Source organism: Oryx dammah, unplaced genomic scaffold (genome assembly GCF_014754425.2).
Source record: "Oryx dammah isolate SB20612 unplaced genomic scaffold, SCBI_Odam_1.1 HiC_scaffold_23, whole genome shotgun sequence".
NCBI lineage: Eukaryota > Metazoa > Chordata > Mammalia > Artiodactyla > Bovidae > Oryx > Oryx dammah.
In genome coordinates this window covers 77,144,719-77,162,533 of record NW_024070207.1, presented here as the reverse complement: position 1 = coordinate 77,162,533, position 17,815 = coordinate 77,144,719, and the positions used below count along the sequence as shown (strand labels likewise).

General features: G+C 41.6%; 1 protein-coding gene across 2 annotated transcripts in view; it reads right to left on the bottom strand.

Moving 5' to 3' along the window:
* Positions 1-8,004: 8,004 nt before the first annotated feature.
* Positions 8,005-17,815, bottom strand: part of EDA2R (ectodysplasin A2 receptor) — an 85,172-nt gene continuing 75,361 nt past the window's right edge. The window contains exons 4-7 of one of the 2 annotated variants that reach the window (XM_040265775.1): positions 17,446-17,531; positions 14,373-14,537; positions 10,876-11,281; positions 8,005-9,638 (exon numbers count right to left, since the gene is read on the bottom strand). In XM_040265775.1, the coding sequence (XP_040121709.1) occupies positions 10,899-11,281; positions 14,373-14,537; positions 17,446-17,531 (634 nt within the window). In that variant the 3' untranslated portion in view covers positions 8,005-9,638; positions 10,876-10,898. The remainder of the gene's footprint in view (positions 9,639-10,875; positions 11,282-14,372; positions 14,538-17,445; positions 17,532-17,815) is intronic. The other variant, XM_040265776.1, reaches the window with a different exon arrangement.

The window sequence follows — 17,815 nt, the reverse complement described above, 5'->3', positions numbered from 1 at the left end:
TGTACTGAGGTAAGCTTGGCAACAAAGGCTGGTGTCTTAATTGGTACAGAAAAGGCCATTGCTAAGAAGTTATTCTGGGCTGTGTATTCTAGCCAGAAAGTTTCTTGTCTTGGGTGGAGCTTACAATGAGCTTTGTAGTGGTTGTGTTTAATGATATCCCATTGGGCAATTTTGCTACATGGCTGCTGTTTTTTTTTCTGCAATGTTGCCCTCAGTGTCACTATGGTAACTGTACCATGTTAAAGCAATTGTTAAAGTGAAATTGTTAGGGGTAAACAGTGGAGAAAGCCCTGGTCTGGGGATCAAGAGACTTAGGTTAGACTAACAAGTGACATATCTAATATAAGCTGCTTTTCTCTTCTTCAAAAGGAATATTATAACACCCTATGCAGGGGATTGTGAGGATGAAATGAGACCATAAATATAAAAGAGCTTTGTCAATTATAGTCTAGAGCAGGCACAGTGAAGACAGCTGACTGTAATATTTTATCATTATATTATTGCTAATATAATTGTGACACAGTCACTACCTTTCCCATAGATGCAGCAATATTAGACTTGAACCATGGCAATACAGATGGTGACTTTTGAACACCTAAGACCTCCTCAAGCTGAATCATATTCAATTTGGATACTGGTTCTTGCCCTGCCAGAAGTTCAAGACATGGCTAATTAGAGTCAGTGAGATAAGAATAAGCTGTCCCAGAAAGAAAATAACAGAGAACTTAAAAGTCAAGACCTAAACCCTTGGCTCACACATATTTGCCAATACCTGTGTTAGGTCAGGCTGCTTGATGCAGGCTTGCAATTCAATTGCTTCTAATCCCCAGTGCAGTACAATGGGAACTTTTAATTTTTTCCTAGGTGCTTTTTAGAACCTTGACTAGTGGGTTGCCCTGGGAACCCTTAATCAGTGTTTGTAGATGAACTGTTCCCTACGATACATTTAATAAAACCTTCAAAGCAGAAGTCCTATTGTAGAGAGCATTCATTTGCCAGTGCTAGGGCCTATTGAAGTGCACATGCTGTTTAATGTACTTAATTAACCACCAAGTAATTGTGGGACAAGAATTAGCTGTACAGGACTCAAAAACAAACAAACAAACAGATAATACAGAAGAATACAGCCTCCAAGTTACTTATTACATTATTACATCATGGTCATGAGATATATAAGTTCAGTTCAGTTGCTCAGTCATGTCCTACTCTTTGCGACCCCATGGACTGTAGCACACCAGGCTTCCCTGTCTATTACAAATTCCCAGAGCTTGCTCAAACTCATGTCTATCGAGTCAGTGATGCCATCCAACCATCTCATCCTCTGTCATCCCCTTCTCCTCCCACCTTCAATCTTTCCCAGGACCAGGGTCTTTTTTAATGAGTCAGTTCTTTGCATCAGGTGGCCAAAGTACTGGAGCTTCAGCATCAATCCTTCCAATGAATTTTCAGGATTGATTTCCTTCATAATTGAATGGTTTGATGTCCTTGATGCCCAAGGGACTCTCAAGAGTCTTCTCCAATACCACAGTTCAAAAGGATAAATTCTTTGGTGCTCAGCTTACTTTATGGTTCAACTCTCACATCTGTACATAACTACTGGAAAAACCATAGCTTTGACTATAAGGACTTTTGTTGGCAAAGTAGTATCTCTGCTTTTTAATATGCTATCTAAACTGGTCATAGTTTTTCTTCCAAGGAGCAAGCATTTCTTAATTTCATGGCTGCAGCCACCATCTGCAGTGATTTTTGAGCCCAAGAAAATAAAGTCTGTCATTGTTTCTATTGTTTCCCCATCAATTTTCCATGAAGTAATGGAACTGGATGCCATGATCTTCCTTTTTTGAATGTTGAGTTTTAAATCAGCTTTTTCACTCTCTTCTTTCACTTTCATCATGAGGCTCTTCAGTTCCTCTTTGCTTTCTGCCATAAAGGCGGTGTCATCTGCATATTTGAGGTTATGGATATTTCTCCCATGAGATATATAGGTAGGAATTAAAGGAAAAGCATAATTCTGAAGGAATCAAACAGGAAGGAATGATGAGAAATCTGAGATCCAACTGACATGTCAATAGGAAGAGGCAGTAGGTCTTTTTTCCTCTCCCCACTCAGCTACCCCTAAGTATGTTGGAGGGTATCTTTGGAGGTCTGCTAGGGGGTACTTTGAGGAATTCAGGCCCAAGAGGGAAGGTCACTTTGGCTCCTAAATGTTCTGTAAAGTTCCAAGAAGGCAAATTCCCACCATACTCCCTGTTGGAGGCAGGGAGTTATAGGACTTCAAATAAAGGGTGAGGCCCGGGAGACTCACAGGGAAAATATTTGTCACGCCCTATGTTGCAACACAGGACCATCACTCTTCAAACATGCATAAGACAGTCCAGCTGACCCAAAGAGTGTGATGAGTCTAAAGTGACTTGGAAGAAGGGAGGGGAAAACTTGTAGGCCATAGGTGGTAAGAGCTATGTGGAAAGTAAAGCAAAAAAGAAAAGAAACCCTCTCCATCCTGGATGCAGATAAAGCCATGTGCTGTTTTTCAATAGAAGACCATGCTGCTGCCTCCACAACTTAGATTATGGAGCCAGTTGCTTTTTCTGGTGGTGGAAACGAACTGCTTTACTCACCATCCAAAGTCTCTTCTCTATGGTCCTTAATGATCTTTTAAAGTTTATTTAGGCAATGTCTAGTGGATAGAAATAACCAGTACCTTCCGACACCTCTGTCTGTCCTGCCATGGTGGTAGTGGTTTAGTTGCTGAGTCATGTCTGACTCTTTGTGACCTATGGCCTGCACCCCACCAGGCTCCTCTGTCCATGGGATTTCCCAGGCAAGAATACTGGAGTGCATTGCCATTTCCTTTTCCAGGGTATCTTCCTGACCCACGGATCAACCCTGGGTCTCCTGAATTTTAGGTGAATTCTTTATGGATTGAGCCACCAGGAAAGCCCTTCTGCCATAGTCAAGAGAAATTTCTGCTTTACCTGACCTTCCCTGGGCTCTGTTCTCAGCCATGGAATCCATACTTTGGTCTGGGGATGGGAATGTGGAGCAGGCCGCCTTTCCCAAATATGAATTGCTTTGAGTAAGTTACTATTCCTGTCTTGAACTCAGGTTCCTCATCTTTAAGACAGGTATAATGTATGAAAGAACTTTTTTTTACAATATAAAGCACTAAAGCATTATAATTGACAGATTTTTTCAAATATCTGCAATCTATCTGGGAGAGGCTTTTAAAGATGGGATATTTGCCCTCTCCCACCTCGAAATAAAGTTGAAGACTCAAGTCACTGCCAAAACTAAGATCAGAGACTCTTAAATTGAACACAGGAGGGTAGGAAGGACAAGTAGGGTGTATGCTTCTACTGGTGTCAACCTTTCTCCTTTCTCTCTTACCCACCAGGGGAAAATGAGGTAAGATAGACAGATGGAGTCTTGTCTGACCTTATAGCTCTTCTCACTTTTCAATCTCTTGAGAGATAGTGCTGATGGAAAGTCTCTTACCTTTCCACTGGCAGAGAATATACATCCAGGCTGGATATAGGGTGGGAGTAGGGGAGCTGATGGGAGGCAGAGAGAATAGGCCTAGTATTGTGGGCATGGATATTACCTTGATACATTCAGGCATAAGGGCCTTATTTGGCCCCCCACCCATTTTCCTTCCCCAAAGAGTTGTTTTCTGGAACAGATATGCCAGAAAACCTACTACTGCAAACATTTCTAGAAAATGAAAATTTCAAGATACTGGAGAGACCCCTGGCTTTAATAATTATGCTATACATCACTGAATAATCTAAGGTCAGTCACCTTTCATCTCTGAGCCTCAGCTTCATCATATGCAAACTGGGGATGGTAATCTTGGCCTTCAGTTCAGTTCAGTCGCTCAGTCATGTCCGACTCTTTGCGACCCCATGAACGGCAGCACACCAGGCCTCCCTGTTCATAACCAACTTCTGGAGTTTACCCAAACTCATGTCCATTGAGTTGGTGATGCCATCCAATTATCTCATCCTCTGTCGTCCCCTTCTCTTCCTGCCCTCAATCTTTCCCATCATCAGGGTCTTTTCAAATGAGTCAACTCTTTGTATAAGGTGGCCAAAGTATTGGAGTCTCAGCTTCAAATCAGTCCTTCCAATGAACATCCAGGACTGATCTCCTTTAGGATGGACTGGTTGGATCTCCTTGCAGTCCAAGGGACTCTCAAGAGTCTTCTCCAACACCATAGTTCAAAAGCATCAGTTCTTCCATGGTCAGCTTTCTTTATAGTCCAACTCTCACATCCATACATGACCACTGGAAAAACAATAACCTTGACTAGACGGACCTTTGTTGGCAAAGTAATGTCTCTGCTTTTTAATATGCTGTCTAATTTGGTCATAACTTTCCTTCCAAGGAGTAAGTATCTTTTAATTTCATGGCTGCAGTCACCATCTGCAGTGATTTTGGAGCCCCCCAGAATAAAGTCAGCCACTGTTTCCTCGCCTTGGGTCTGTATAAAGATCCAATGAGATGATTGCTCTGAATGTAAACTGCAAAGTTTAGCTCATATATGTAATAAATTCCAGCATTTGCATCCTAAGATAATTATGTCCAGTCTTGGTTTTTACAAGTTAAATCACCTCCAACATTCTGGACTACATTGATGTTCAGTCACCAAGTCATGTCCAACTCTTCACGACCCCATGGACTGTAGCATGCCAGGCTTCCTTGTCCCTCATCATCTTCTGGAGTTTTCTCAAGTTCATGTCTCTTGCATTAGTGACATCATCCAACCATCTCATCCTCTGTCACCCTCTTCTCCTTCAGTCTTTCCCAGCTTCAGAGTCTTTTCTAATGAGTCGGCTATTTGCATCAGCTAGTCAAAGTATTGGAGCATCAGCTTCAGCATCAGTCCTTCCAATGAGAATTCAGGGTTAATCTGCCTTAAGACTGACTGGTTTGATTTCCTTGCAGTACAAGGGACACTCAAGTGTCTTCCCTAGTACCACAGTTTCAAAGCATCAGTTCTTCAGTGCTCTCCCTTCTTTATGATCCAGCTCTCACAACCATACATAACTACTGGAAAGACCATAGCCTTGACTCTATGGACCTTTGTCAGTAAAGTGAAGTCTTTGCTTTTTAACCCACTGTCTAGGTTTGTCATAGCTTTCCTGCCAAGAAGCAATCATCTAATTTCATGGCTGTAGTCACCATCCACAGTAGTCTTAGAACCCAAGAAGAGGAAATCTGTCACTGCTTCCATTTTTGCCCTTATATTTGCCATGAAGTGATGGAACTGGATGCCATGATCTTAGTTTTTTTAATACTGAATTTTAAGCTTTTTCACTCTCTTCCTTCACCCTCATCAAGAGGTTCTTTAGTTCCTCTTCACATTCTGGCATCAGAGTGGTACCATCCACATATCTGAGGTTGTTGATATTTCTCCCAGAAATCTTGATTCCAGCTTATAACTCATCCAGCCTGGAATTTCGCATGATGTGCTCTGTGCATGAGTTAAATAAAAAGGGTGACAATAAACAGCCTTGTTGTACTCCTTTCTTGTAATTCTGTGACCCTGAACCAGTCAGCTGTTCCATGTTGTTGTTGTCGTCCAGTTACTCAGTCATGCCCGACTCTTTGTGACCCCATCGACTGCAGGACACCAGGCTTCCTTGTCCTTCACCATCTCCTGGAGCTTGCTCAAACTCATATTCATTGAGTCGGTGATGCCATCCAAAAATCTCATCCTCTGTTGTACCCTTCTCCTCCTGCCTTCAATCATTCCCAGCATCAGGGTCTTTTCCAGTGAGTCAGCTCTTTGCATCAGGTGGCTAAAGTATTGGAGCTTCAGCTTCAGCATCAGTCTTTCCAATGAATATTCAGTATTGATTTCCTTTAGTATTAATTGGTTTGATCTCCTTGCTGTCCAAAGGATTCTTAAGAGTCTTTTCCAACACCACAGTGCAGAAGCATCAAGTCTTTGGCTCTCAGCTTTCTTTACGGTCCAACTCTCATATTCATACATGACTATGGGAAAAACCATAGCTTTGACTAGATGGCCCTTTGTTGGCAAAGTAATGTCTTTGCTTTTTATTTTATTTATTTTTTTAATTTAAAAGTGAATATTTATTGAGTACTTAATATATATTTTAGGCAATTTCCAAAATACTTTATTATTTTTTTAATTAATTAATTAATTAATTAATTTTTATTTTACTTTACAATTCTGTATTGGTTTTGCCATACATTGACATGAATCCACCATGGGTGTACATGCGTTCCCAAACATGAACCCCCCTCCCACCCCCCTCCCCACAACATCTCTCTGGGTCATCCCCATGTACCAGCCCCAAGCATGCCGTATCCTGCATCAGACATAGACTGGCGATTCGATTCTTACATGATATTATACATGTTTCAATGCCATTCTCCCAAATCATCTCACCCTCTCCCTCTCCCTCTGAGTCCAAAAGTGAGGAAACCAGAATTGAAAGAGACACATGTACCCCAATGTTCATCACAGCACTATTTATAATAGCCAGGGCATGTCTCTGCTTTTTAATATGCTGTCTAGGTTGGTCATAGCTATTCTTCCAAGGTGCAAGCATTTTTTAATGTCATGGCTACAGTCATCATCTGCAGGGATTTTGGAGTCCTAGAAAATAAAGTCTGTCACTGTTTTCATTGTTTCCCCATCTATTTGCCATGAAGTGATGGGACCAGATGCCATGATCTTTGTTTTTTGAATGTTGTGTTTTAAGCTAGCTTTTTCACTCTCCTTTTGCCTTCATCAAGAAGCTCTTTAGTTTCTCTTTGTTTTCTGCCATAGGATGGTGTTAAAGTGCTACACTCAATATCTCAGTAAATTTGGAAAGCCCAGCAGTGGCCACAGGACTGGAAAAGGTCAGTTTTCATTCCAATCCCAAAGAAAGGCAATGCCAAAGAATGTTCAAACTACTGCACAATTGCACTCATTTCACATGCTAGCGAAGTAATGCTCAAAATTCTCTATGCTGGGCTTCAACAGTATGTGAACCAAGAACTCCCAGATGTTCAAGGTGGATTTAGAAAAGGCAGAAGAACCAGAGATCACATTGCCAACATCTGTTGGATCATAGAAAAAGCAAAAGAATTCCAGAAAAACATCTACTTATGCTTCATTGATTACTCCAAAGCCTTTGTCTGTGTGAATCACAGGAAACTGTGGGAAATTCTTAAAGAAATGGGAATACCAGACCACATTACTTGCCTCCTAAGAAAGCTGTATGCAGGTCAAGAAGCAACAGTTAGAACTGAACATGGAACAATGGACTGGTTCCAAATTGGGAAAAGAGTACGTCAAGGTTGTATATTGTCATTCTGCTTATTTAACTTATATGCAGAGCACATCATGAGAAATGTCGGGCTGGATGAAGCACAAGCTGGAATCAAGATTGCCAGGAGAAATATCAATAAGCTCAGATATGCAGATGACACCACCCTTATGGCAGTTGTTCCATATAAGGTTCTAACTGTTGCTTCTTAACTAGCATATAGGTTTCTCAGAGACAGATAAAATCTCTCTAAGAGCTTTCCACAATTTGTTATGCTCCACACAGTCAAAGGCTTTAGTGTAGTAGATGAAACAGAGGCAGATGTTTTTCTGGAATTACCTTGCTTTCTCTATGATCCAGTGAATGTTGGCGATTTGGTCTCTGATTCCTCTGCCTTTTCTAAATGCAGCTTGGACATCTGGAAATTCTCAGTTAACATAATGCTGAAGCCTAGCATGAAGGATTTTGAGCATAACCTTACTAGCATGGGAGATGAGTGCAACTTTCTGGTGGTTTTAACATTCTTTTGTACTGCCCTTCTTGGGAATTTGGATGAGGATTGACCTTTGCCAGTCCTGTGGCCACTGCTGGGTTTTCCAAATTTGCTGACGTATTGAGTGCAGCACTTTGATAGCATCAACTTTTAGGAATTTAAATAGCTCTGCTGGAATTCCATCACCTCCACTAGCTTTATTGACAGCAGTGCTTCCTGGGCCCCACTTGACTTCGTACTCCATATTTAATACTGGCTCTGGGTGAGTGACCACACCATCGTGGTTATCCAGGTCACTAAGATATATTTTGTATAGCTCTTTTCTGGGTATGCTGGACTATATAGGCTGCTATTAATACCAATAAAATAAAATAGTTGCTCTATTCATCTGGGCAATTTTTATTTCAAAATCTGACCTATGTGAGGGAGTAGATGTCAGCCTAATTGGCCTATTGTGGACATAAGGGAGACTTAAAAACAATACATGGTGACTACACCTGAGCCTCGATGTTCCAACCTACCCTTTGGCATCAGCCATGAAGGGAGCAGTTTTACTTTATTCTAAGAAGCGTGTGAAACTGGTCGTGAAGGCTTAGCAATTGATTGGTTTTCTCTAAACTAAGAAAGCACCAATGTTTCCCGAGAGGCCTTAGGGCAGGCTTTAATGAAAATCCAAGGTCTTAAGTGTCTTCCCTAGAGCTCAGGGACTTCACAGTCACCCTAAAGACCAATGATCTGAGCTCTGAGTTTGGCCCTGGGGATGTAGAGACTCAGCCTTGGGCTTAAGAAGATCAGGCACCATGAAGGGACAAAAGAGGCAAGGAAAGAAGAGAAATAAGATAAAAGGAACTTTAGGAAATACCATTTTAAAGGTAAAAAAGAAACGGAGTTGGATCCCCACTAAAGAAGGTAAGAAACTTGTAGGTGGAAAGGAAATCCGCAGGGGGCAAAGGGATTAGCTCTGTGATTGTCACAGCCACAGTAGTCTAAGAGATGTGTGGGGAATTGAGGTTTCACGCCTCTCTTAACATGTGTGTAGGGGTGTGTGTGTGTGTGTGTGTGTGTGTACTGGGGAGGGGTGCAGTGCAGAGTAGCTGAAGAGGAAAAGTTTGATTTTGTCCCTAAAGTACAAGGCAAATGTATCAATAGGATACTGACAGGCCCCTCCTTTAGGTTCACCTGACCAAAAAGGCAGGCAGTAAAACTCTCCCCCATTCATTGCCATATATTCTCCTCCTGTCTATAATCAAGCTGAGCTAGGAACATGTTTGGTAGTCCCATGACTGGGTAATCTGGCTTTCTAGGCTACCTAGGATAGGAAAGCAAGAAATGCTGCTGGTCAGTCTTGGGAAAATGATGAAGAATCAATCCTTTGGTAGGATGAGATAGGATGTGCTCTGTCTGTAGAGTACAGGTTGTTGTAGATATCATATCCCATGTCCTTGCTGCTGTTGTGGTTTAAGAACAAGGCAGGAGAGTCCAGAGAGAATGATTTGGCTGCCAGGAGCCCAAGAGACCTAGTGAGGGGGTAGAGCAAGTTAGAAACCAATAGAGCAATCTCATTAGCTGATTCTTCTCTCCATCCCTCAAAAAATGGTTTAGGCCAGTGGTTAGGGTACAATAGCAGAAAAATGTCACCTGTTTGAGGTGATGACTTGACAATTCTATCTTACTCTACATTGGTAAGACAATTTCACATGAAACTGGATTCAGTTTTAAGTACCCTATATTTTAAATGAATCAAAGTGGTACTTTCCAGACAGGAGAAGCTCTCTTTAGACTTCTTCAGGGCTATCTCAAGACACAGGAAGCAGATGAAGTCTGTGTGGCCCAAGGAGCAGAGCAGGACCCAGGGTTGGCTACTGTAGAGAGAAAGAAAGTTTTTCTTTACATTGAGCTCAAATCCATCAGTCATGGCAACAATACACATTGATGAGTATAGCTTCCTGACATTGTAAGTATGTGAGCAAGGATGACACCAACACTTTGTGGGGATACTATAAAAGGGACTCAAGCATGGATTGAAGAACTTGGAAGGGAGGTTGGACTATATGACCTTGAAGGTATCTAGACTGACCTTAGTAGCAGTCTTGGCCTTCATCTACATATTGTTTACATTTTCTTAGGTAAGATATAGGGAGGGGTAGTCAATGGGGAACCTGGACACTATCATAGCTTAGGAAAAATATTGAAATGGGTGGTGAAAGTAGTTGGTTAGTTGAAAAACAAGAGTCCACTCTCATGCTTCATATTGTCCCTTGTTACTTCCTTAAGCTTTTGAGAAAGCAGCATTGGCCATGGAATAGTCACATTGATTGAATTGGACAAGCTCTGGATTGGAGCTTCAAAACCTGGGCTTTAGCTCAGTTCTGCCACTGAAATGCTCTGTGACTTTGAGCCAATCATTTCTCCTGTCTGTGTCTCAGGTCTTGCCTCTATAAAATGAGGCTAACAAACCTTGAACTGCTTACCACAAAGGGATGTTATGAAGACCAGGTGACTGTAGTGTATATGTAGGGATATATAAATTGTGACTGGGAGCAAGGAAGGGAAAGAAAAACTCACGTGGTTTAAATACCTCTAATGAATTAGACACTGTAAAAGGCACTTGCACATGCCATTTCTCACTCACCTCTCACACTATAAGGTGAATAGTATTTCTTATTTTTCACAGATTAAGGACCTGAGACTCAGAGAGGTGAAGGAATTTATACAAGGTTCACACAGCTATTAAGGAATAGAGGTAGATTTGAAATATAGGAAAGACAGATATTGAGGTTTTTGTATTTTCTCACTGTACCTTGCTGCTTGAACATATGATGGGAGATAACTGAATATAACTATTATACAGGAGGGCGCCAAGAAAGCTTGCAAAGGCCAGGATATAGAAATTGTTATGTCAACCTGGCCAGTTCCTTGAAAACTATAGGCCCAGATCTGTGATGTATGAATGACTGGTTCAAAATAATTAGCATTACCATTGTTATCCCTCCATCCACCAGTGTTCCTAGCTTGCTGTTCCTCTACCCCTAGCCCTACTGAACTCCAGCAGATAATTCCTCTGGGGATGGTCCCCAGTTTCTGGCCTTTCTGTCTTACCTTTCCAGCTCACCTCAGTAGAGTTAAGGGCTGAGGACTTCAAAGAGCACAGTGAGCTCCGGCCTGTCTCCAGAGCTTTCAGCTGGATTTCCTGCTAAGGTCTCAGCTCCAGTATAGGAAGCAGAACTGGAAAACTTTCGCAGGTCCAGCTCTGTGCATTCAACGGGAGTGTGGACCCAGTGGGAGTGGCTCTCTGAGGCACAGGAGGCCAAGGTAAAAGATTCTTGTATGGGGAAGCCATGAGTTGAGTTGCCGTTGTCATCTAGGATGGAATTAAGTGGCTGGGTCTCAAATATGCTTTCACTCAGTGGGGACTGAGGGCTGGTCTTCTGGGCAGGTGGTATGGGGAAGAGAGATTCCTCCTCTGCTGTCTTGCCAGCCTCATACTGCAGTGAACCTCCTGCAACTTGAAACAGAAAGCCACTGGGTCAGAGGAAGCCAAAAGTAGGGGCTTCTCTCAGTGGGGCAGCTGGTCCTGAGCACAAAATTGGGAAATATCTGGGAACTAGTGCACTACTTCCCATCCCTGGGAATCAGGGCCCATAGCACCAGGCTAAGATGACACAGTTGAGAAACACATTTACATTGGGGTATCAGATTGAGGCTACCTGGTGGTGGATCAGGGAAAAAGGAATTTCTCCAGAGAAAGAGAATCCTTTGTGGGAAGCAGGAGTTTAACAATCTCCACTCTAGATCTGACAATGAGCTTTATTTCCTGGTTCTATTCCTGTGTATATGTTGTGTTATATGGCAAAAGGCAATTTTCAGGTGGAATTAAGATTATGGGCCTTAAACTAGGTAGATTATCCTGGATTTCCCAAGTGGGCCTAATGTAATCACATGTGTCCTTATAAAGGGAATATGTGAAATGAAAAGGACTTGACCACCATTGCTAGTTTTGAAAATGGGAAGGGGTCATAAGCCAAAAAGCAGGTGGTATATAGAAACTGGGACTGGCCCTCAGCAAGGAAATGGGACCTCAGCCCTATAACTGCAAGGAACTGAATTTTTCTATCTTTCTGAATGATTCAGGAAGTAGATTATTTTCTGAAGCCTCCAGAAAGGGATATAGCCTTGGCAACACCTTGATTTCAGCCTCGTTAGACTCTAAGTGGAGATCCAGCCAAGCTTACAAAGCTTCTGATCTATGGAAATGGTCAGATAATAAATGAGTGTTATTTTAAGCTATTAACTTTGCAATACTTTGGCCACCTCATGCGAAGAGTTGACTCATTGGAAAAGACTGATGCTGGGAGGGATTGGGGGCAGGAGGAGAAGGGGACGACAAAGGATGAGATGGCTGGATGGCATCACCGACTCGATGGACATGAGTTTGGGTAAACTCTAGGAGTTGGTGATGGGCAGGGAGGCCTAGCGTGCTGTGACTCATGGGGTTGCAAAGAATCAGACAAGACTGAGCGACTAAACTGAACTGAATTTACTATAGAAGTGAGAGAAAATTAATATGCCTTTCATGCATAAACCTGATTCAACATCAGGTTACAAACTAAGAGCCTATGGGATGTGTGTTTGCTTGACCCCTGCATTGTGGCTTTGGTTGCTTTTAACTACAACTCATTGCTAGAACTTAACACTATTTCATACAAAAATTTAGATTCTTGGCTTCTCTTGAAAATTCAGGTTTTGAAACATTGAATATTCCTACATTGTAATAAACAGCTAAAGCTGAGTAGTAGATTCCCTTTAGACAGGGGATGAACTATTCAGTTTGTCACAATTCTTACTCCTCTCTATTGTACCTTATGTTGGATCCAATTCACATATTAATCTCACCTATACAAGCCCAGTATGCATAAAAGTCAGTGACTTCTTATAAACACCTTCCCCAAATGAAAAAACGTCTTACCCTATTTCCCCTATGGAGACCATGAGGGAGCTACCTCCCCTCATATTCTCAGAGAAGAGTACTGCGTTATTATTTTGAAGACAGATAAGGTGCCGAGAAAGGTTATTTATTTCTCCTCTCCTAAGGCAGGGGGAGGGAAACAGGCAGCTCTCAAATGTTGCTTCATCTTCTTCCTTCTGGGCCCTGGAGCCAACATGTTTCATTACCCATGCCCAGGGATTGGTCAACTGCTCTTATCTGAAAAACTGGCCTCCAAAGTCAGAGACAAGATGGTTCATCCTGAGCCACAATGTTCTGGGAGACATCAGAGAGTAGAGGTGAGGGAAGCAGAATTTTAGAAGGGTCATAAAGGGATAATAAGGAAATGGCAACCCACTCCAGTATTCTTTCTTGGAGAATCTCATGGACAGAGGAATCTGGCAGGCTACAGTCCATGGGGTTGCAAGAGTTGGACACGACTTAGCGACTAAACCACAAAGGGATAATAGTGTTCCCCTTGTGCCCTGCATCCCTTGAAATTCTAGATTTATCTCCACTTAAATGGTAGAGTCAAACATATCTGCTAGTCTTTTTGAAAATCATGTAGCAGGCCCTAGATCTGAACCTGTTAAAGGCAGGTCTATATAAGCAGGATCTTTACACAGAGAGGTTGAAAAAAGTTGTGTTGCTTTGGATCCAATATCTAGTAGACTGATGAGGAGTCCTAAGCATCTGTGTATCTATTAAAATATGTCTTCCCTTACTAAGTCAACTCCATTTACTAGCCTGGGTTCCTATTTTGGTGTTTCTGTTTAGCTCTCAGCTCCCTTGAGGGCACTGAAGGTACACCAAGACTCAGTACACTTGATTAAAAATTTAACCCCTTGTTTGGTTTTGGCCAGCCACCATTCCACCTCCCCCATATTTGCCCTCAGTGACCTGGACTTTCTGTCCCACATTCTTGGCTAATAGCTGGACTTGTGCTGAAAACAGATCATGATGTTATTCCTGACTTTAAATCTCTTATGGGCTGGGCCAGACCTCTTTGGGTATCATTACTGTCTGAGAAAAAATGTCTAATTTTGTCAATTCCTCTGGACACTGAACTCTGTTACTCATATCTGGTATATCACTATACTGATAACCATTGCCTGAGACCTCACTCACTTTATAGTCACGTCTCATTCCAGCCAGCCTTCCTCCTTTCCTGACATGCTGCAGAACCTGTACCTATTTGTATAAATGAGTAGCTAGAAAAGAACTTAAAAATCAACTCTATCAATTTAAAGGTTAATGGGAAAGATTTAAATATTAAGGAGAAAGAAGCTAGATGACTTATCTGGAATTACACAGTGATTTAGAGGTAGATTTAGAACCTAGGTCTCCAGATGCCTTTCTCAAGGGTTTTCCCATAATGTTGTTGTCCTTTATGAACTCCCGTACCTTAATGAACCAGGGCCCATAAACTCACAGTGTCACCCTCAATTATCTCTGGAGTCTTGTGCCCATTGTTACCCCCAGATAGTCTACCTTTGAGGCTTTTCATCACTGTAGGGAAAGTCTGTTAACTCTCAATCCCAGAAAATTCCTCTATTCAGCTAGTCAGAAACTTGTTCCTGATTCATGTAATATGTGAAGCAGCTACCCTTACCACGCTGGCAATGTCTGTTGAAGAGCTGCTTGCAGTAGAGGAAGAAGAGCCCCAGGAAGGCCAGGGTAAACACCACGAGCAGACTGCTCACCAGTGCAACAAGTGTGGCCTCCTTAGGGGATACTGTGGGTACATCTGCCTTCACTAAGCTCAGCTGGAAGGCACCTGTGAGACAAGAAAGTGGGGGAGGTCAGTCACTATAGACAGTCAGTAGTCATACTGACACTGGGTCTGGACATCCTCAAGCCAGCACTCTCTCCCTAGGGTCTTTCTCAATTAGGGCTGCTAAATTGGTTCTACTCCCTTGTAGAGCAAGGAAAAGTGTACAGAACAAAGTGGAGGAATTCGAATCTATTGCTGACATGGTATAAATTAGTATAGCTACTTGAAGATTCACATATCCTATGGTCTTTCCATGTCACATTTAGTTATATAACCTAGAAAAATAAGAACAAACTAAAATGTTCATCAGGGCACAGGATAAATAAATCATGATATAATTCTATAATGTAATATTATATAGCATTTGAAATAAAAGACCTATATGCTGCTGCTACTGCTGCTAAGTTGCTTAATAATCCAGAGGGGAAAAGTAAATTGGAGAGTATATAGTTTGATATCACTTATGCAAAATATTACAAAATTTTAAAAATAGCATATATTGGCTATGAATGTATATATATTTACACGTATCAAAATATGGTTGGAGAGTATAGCAGAGTCATAATGCTCACCAGTTATCCACACGCTTCTCTACATATCCCATATACTCTTGTAGTAAGGCCATCAGAGTAATTCTGGCCAATGAACTGTGAGTGGGAGTAATATATGTTACCTGCAGACTGAAACAGTTAACTGCTAATATGTCTGTCTCCTCTATCTCTTACCCTGTCCCACCAATCTGGAAGTCACATAATTTGATGGTATAGTCACAAGATGGAAGAAGACCTTTGTATAGCAAAAAGCAAACTTTTATTATATTAAACCATTGAGATTTGGGAGTTTGTTACTGTAATATATCTTACCAACAAGATATATACAATTCATGTTACTGGTTGCCTCTGGGGAGGTAAAGAGAGACTGAAACTCAGAAAGAACAGAAAAATGAGCTCTGTTTAACCTGTGGAATCTTTGTTTTTAAAAAATATCTGAAACAAATATGTACAATTTTAAGATTTATCAAAATAAACTGTGGAAAATTCTTCAAGAGATGAGAATACCAGACCACCTGACCTGTCTCTTGAGAAACCTGTATGCAGGTCAGGAAGCAACAGTTAGAACTGGACATGGAACAACAGACTGGTTCCAAATAGGAAAAGGAGTACATCAAGGCTGTATATTGTCACCTTGCTTATTTAACTTATATGCAGAGTAAATCATGAATGCTGTGCTGGAGAAAGCACAAGCTGGAATCAAGATTGCCAGGAAAAATATCAATAACCTCAGATATGCAGATGACACCACTCTTATGGCAGAAAGTGAAGAAGAACTAAAGAGCCTCTTGATGAAAGTGAAAGAGGAAAGCGAAAATGTTGGCTTAAAGCTCAACATTCAGAAAATGAAGATCATGGCATCTAGTCCCATCGCTTCATGGCAAATAGATGGGGAAACAGTGGAAACAGTGGCTACTTTATTTTTGGAGGCTCCAAAATCACTGCAGATGGTGATTGCAGCCATGAAATTAAAAGACGCTTACTCCTTGAAAGGAAAATTATGACCAACCTAGCTAAGTCATTTCAGTCGTGTCCGACTCTGTGCGACCCCATAGACGGCAGCCCACCAGGCTCCCCTGTCCCTGGGATTCTCCAGGCAAGAACACTGGAGTGGGTTGCCATTTCCTTCTCCAATGCATGAAAGTGAAAAGTGAAAGTGAAGTTGCTCAGTCTTATCTGACTCTTAGTGACCCCATGAACTGCAGCCTACCAGGCTCCTCCATCCATGGGATTTTCCAGGCAAGTGTACTGGAGTGGGGTACCAACCTAGACAGCATATTAAAAAACAAAGACATTACTTTGCCAACAAAGGTCCGTCTAGTCAAGGCTATGGTTTTTCCAGTGGTCATGTGTGGATGTGAGAGTTGGACTATAAAGAAAGCTGAGAGCAGAAGAATTGATGCTTTTGAACTGTGGTGTTGGAGAAGACTCTTGAGAGTCCCTTGGACTGCAAGGAGATCCAACCAGTCCATCCTAAAGGAGATCAGTCCTGGGTGTTCATTGGAAGGACTGATGTTGAAGCTGAAACTCCAATACTTTCGCCACCTGATGCAAAGAGCTCACTTGTTGGAAAAGCCCCTGATGCTGGGAAAGATTGAGGGCAGGAGAAGAAGGGGACGACAGAGGATGAGATGGATGGATGGCATCACCAACTCGATGGACATGAGTTTGGGTGGATCCAGAAGTTGGTGATGGACAGGGAGGCCTGGCATGCTGCAGTTCATGGGGTCTCAAAGAGTTGGACAGGACTGAGTGACTGAACTGAACTGAACTGATACTGTATAACTGAACATTTTTATTTTTTAATATTTTTCTGCATTTAAAATATTTTTATTTTATAATAAAATAACATTTAAAATACTTCATGCTTTAAAAAGATATCACTCAAAAAATGTGAGTTGACATATAGACAGTAGATAGACACAAATGATAGACATATAAATGGATAGTGATATGGGTACAGACTAGATCCTAGTACTTCAGCCTGTTCCTATTCCTAACCATTATGGACTTCTATAAACTTCAAATAAATAATCCACAAGTGTACAAAGGTTATAATTTATAAAGTGCTTCTAACCTATTATTTCATTCGAAATAGCATCCCACAAGGTATGAAGAACAACTGTTTTCATGACTTACATTTTTTTCAGATAAGGGAAATGAAGTTCAGTGAGTTCCAATGATTTTTAGAAGGTCACACAGAAAATATATTGTGAAACTATTATTCAAATGTAACAGATTCCCTTGACAATCTACCCTATAGGAAGGATTAAGAGAGGGTAGGGGAAGACTTTACTACCCCATTTTGCTGTCATCCAATGGATTGGGGAAGAAAGGGGAGAAGAGAACTGGATACACACACTGAACTTCAGAGATGGGTGTCTGTTTTGTGCACGGGATACATTCTTGATCTTGTAGGCCTCCAATACGTGTCTTTTGGTAGAATCTGTGGTCAGAACAATAAGAAATGGCAAGGTGATCAAACAAGCAATGTACTTGGATTGGTCTGTCTTGAACCATAGGCAGCTTCTAAGAGTCTCGCCCTCTAGGAAGCCATCTCTTATTCTGACTCCTCTTGAGTTCTCTGCCTCTGTGTCTGTTTCTGACTTATAATTCCAGACTCCTCACCTCTTCCCCCATTCATCAAACCCTATAGCCAAAAGAGGAACTGGTCTCACAAGAGAAGGAAACACTGCTTTGATGCCAACTGCTTCCTAATTTTTTAGATCT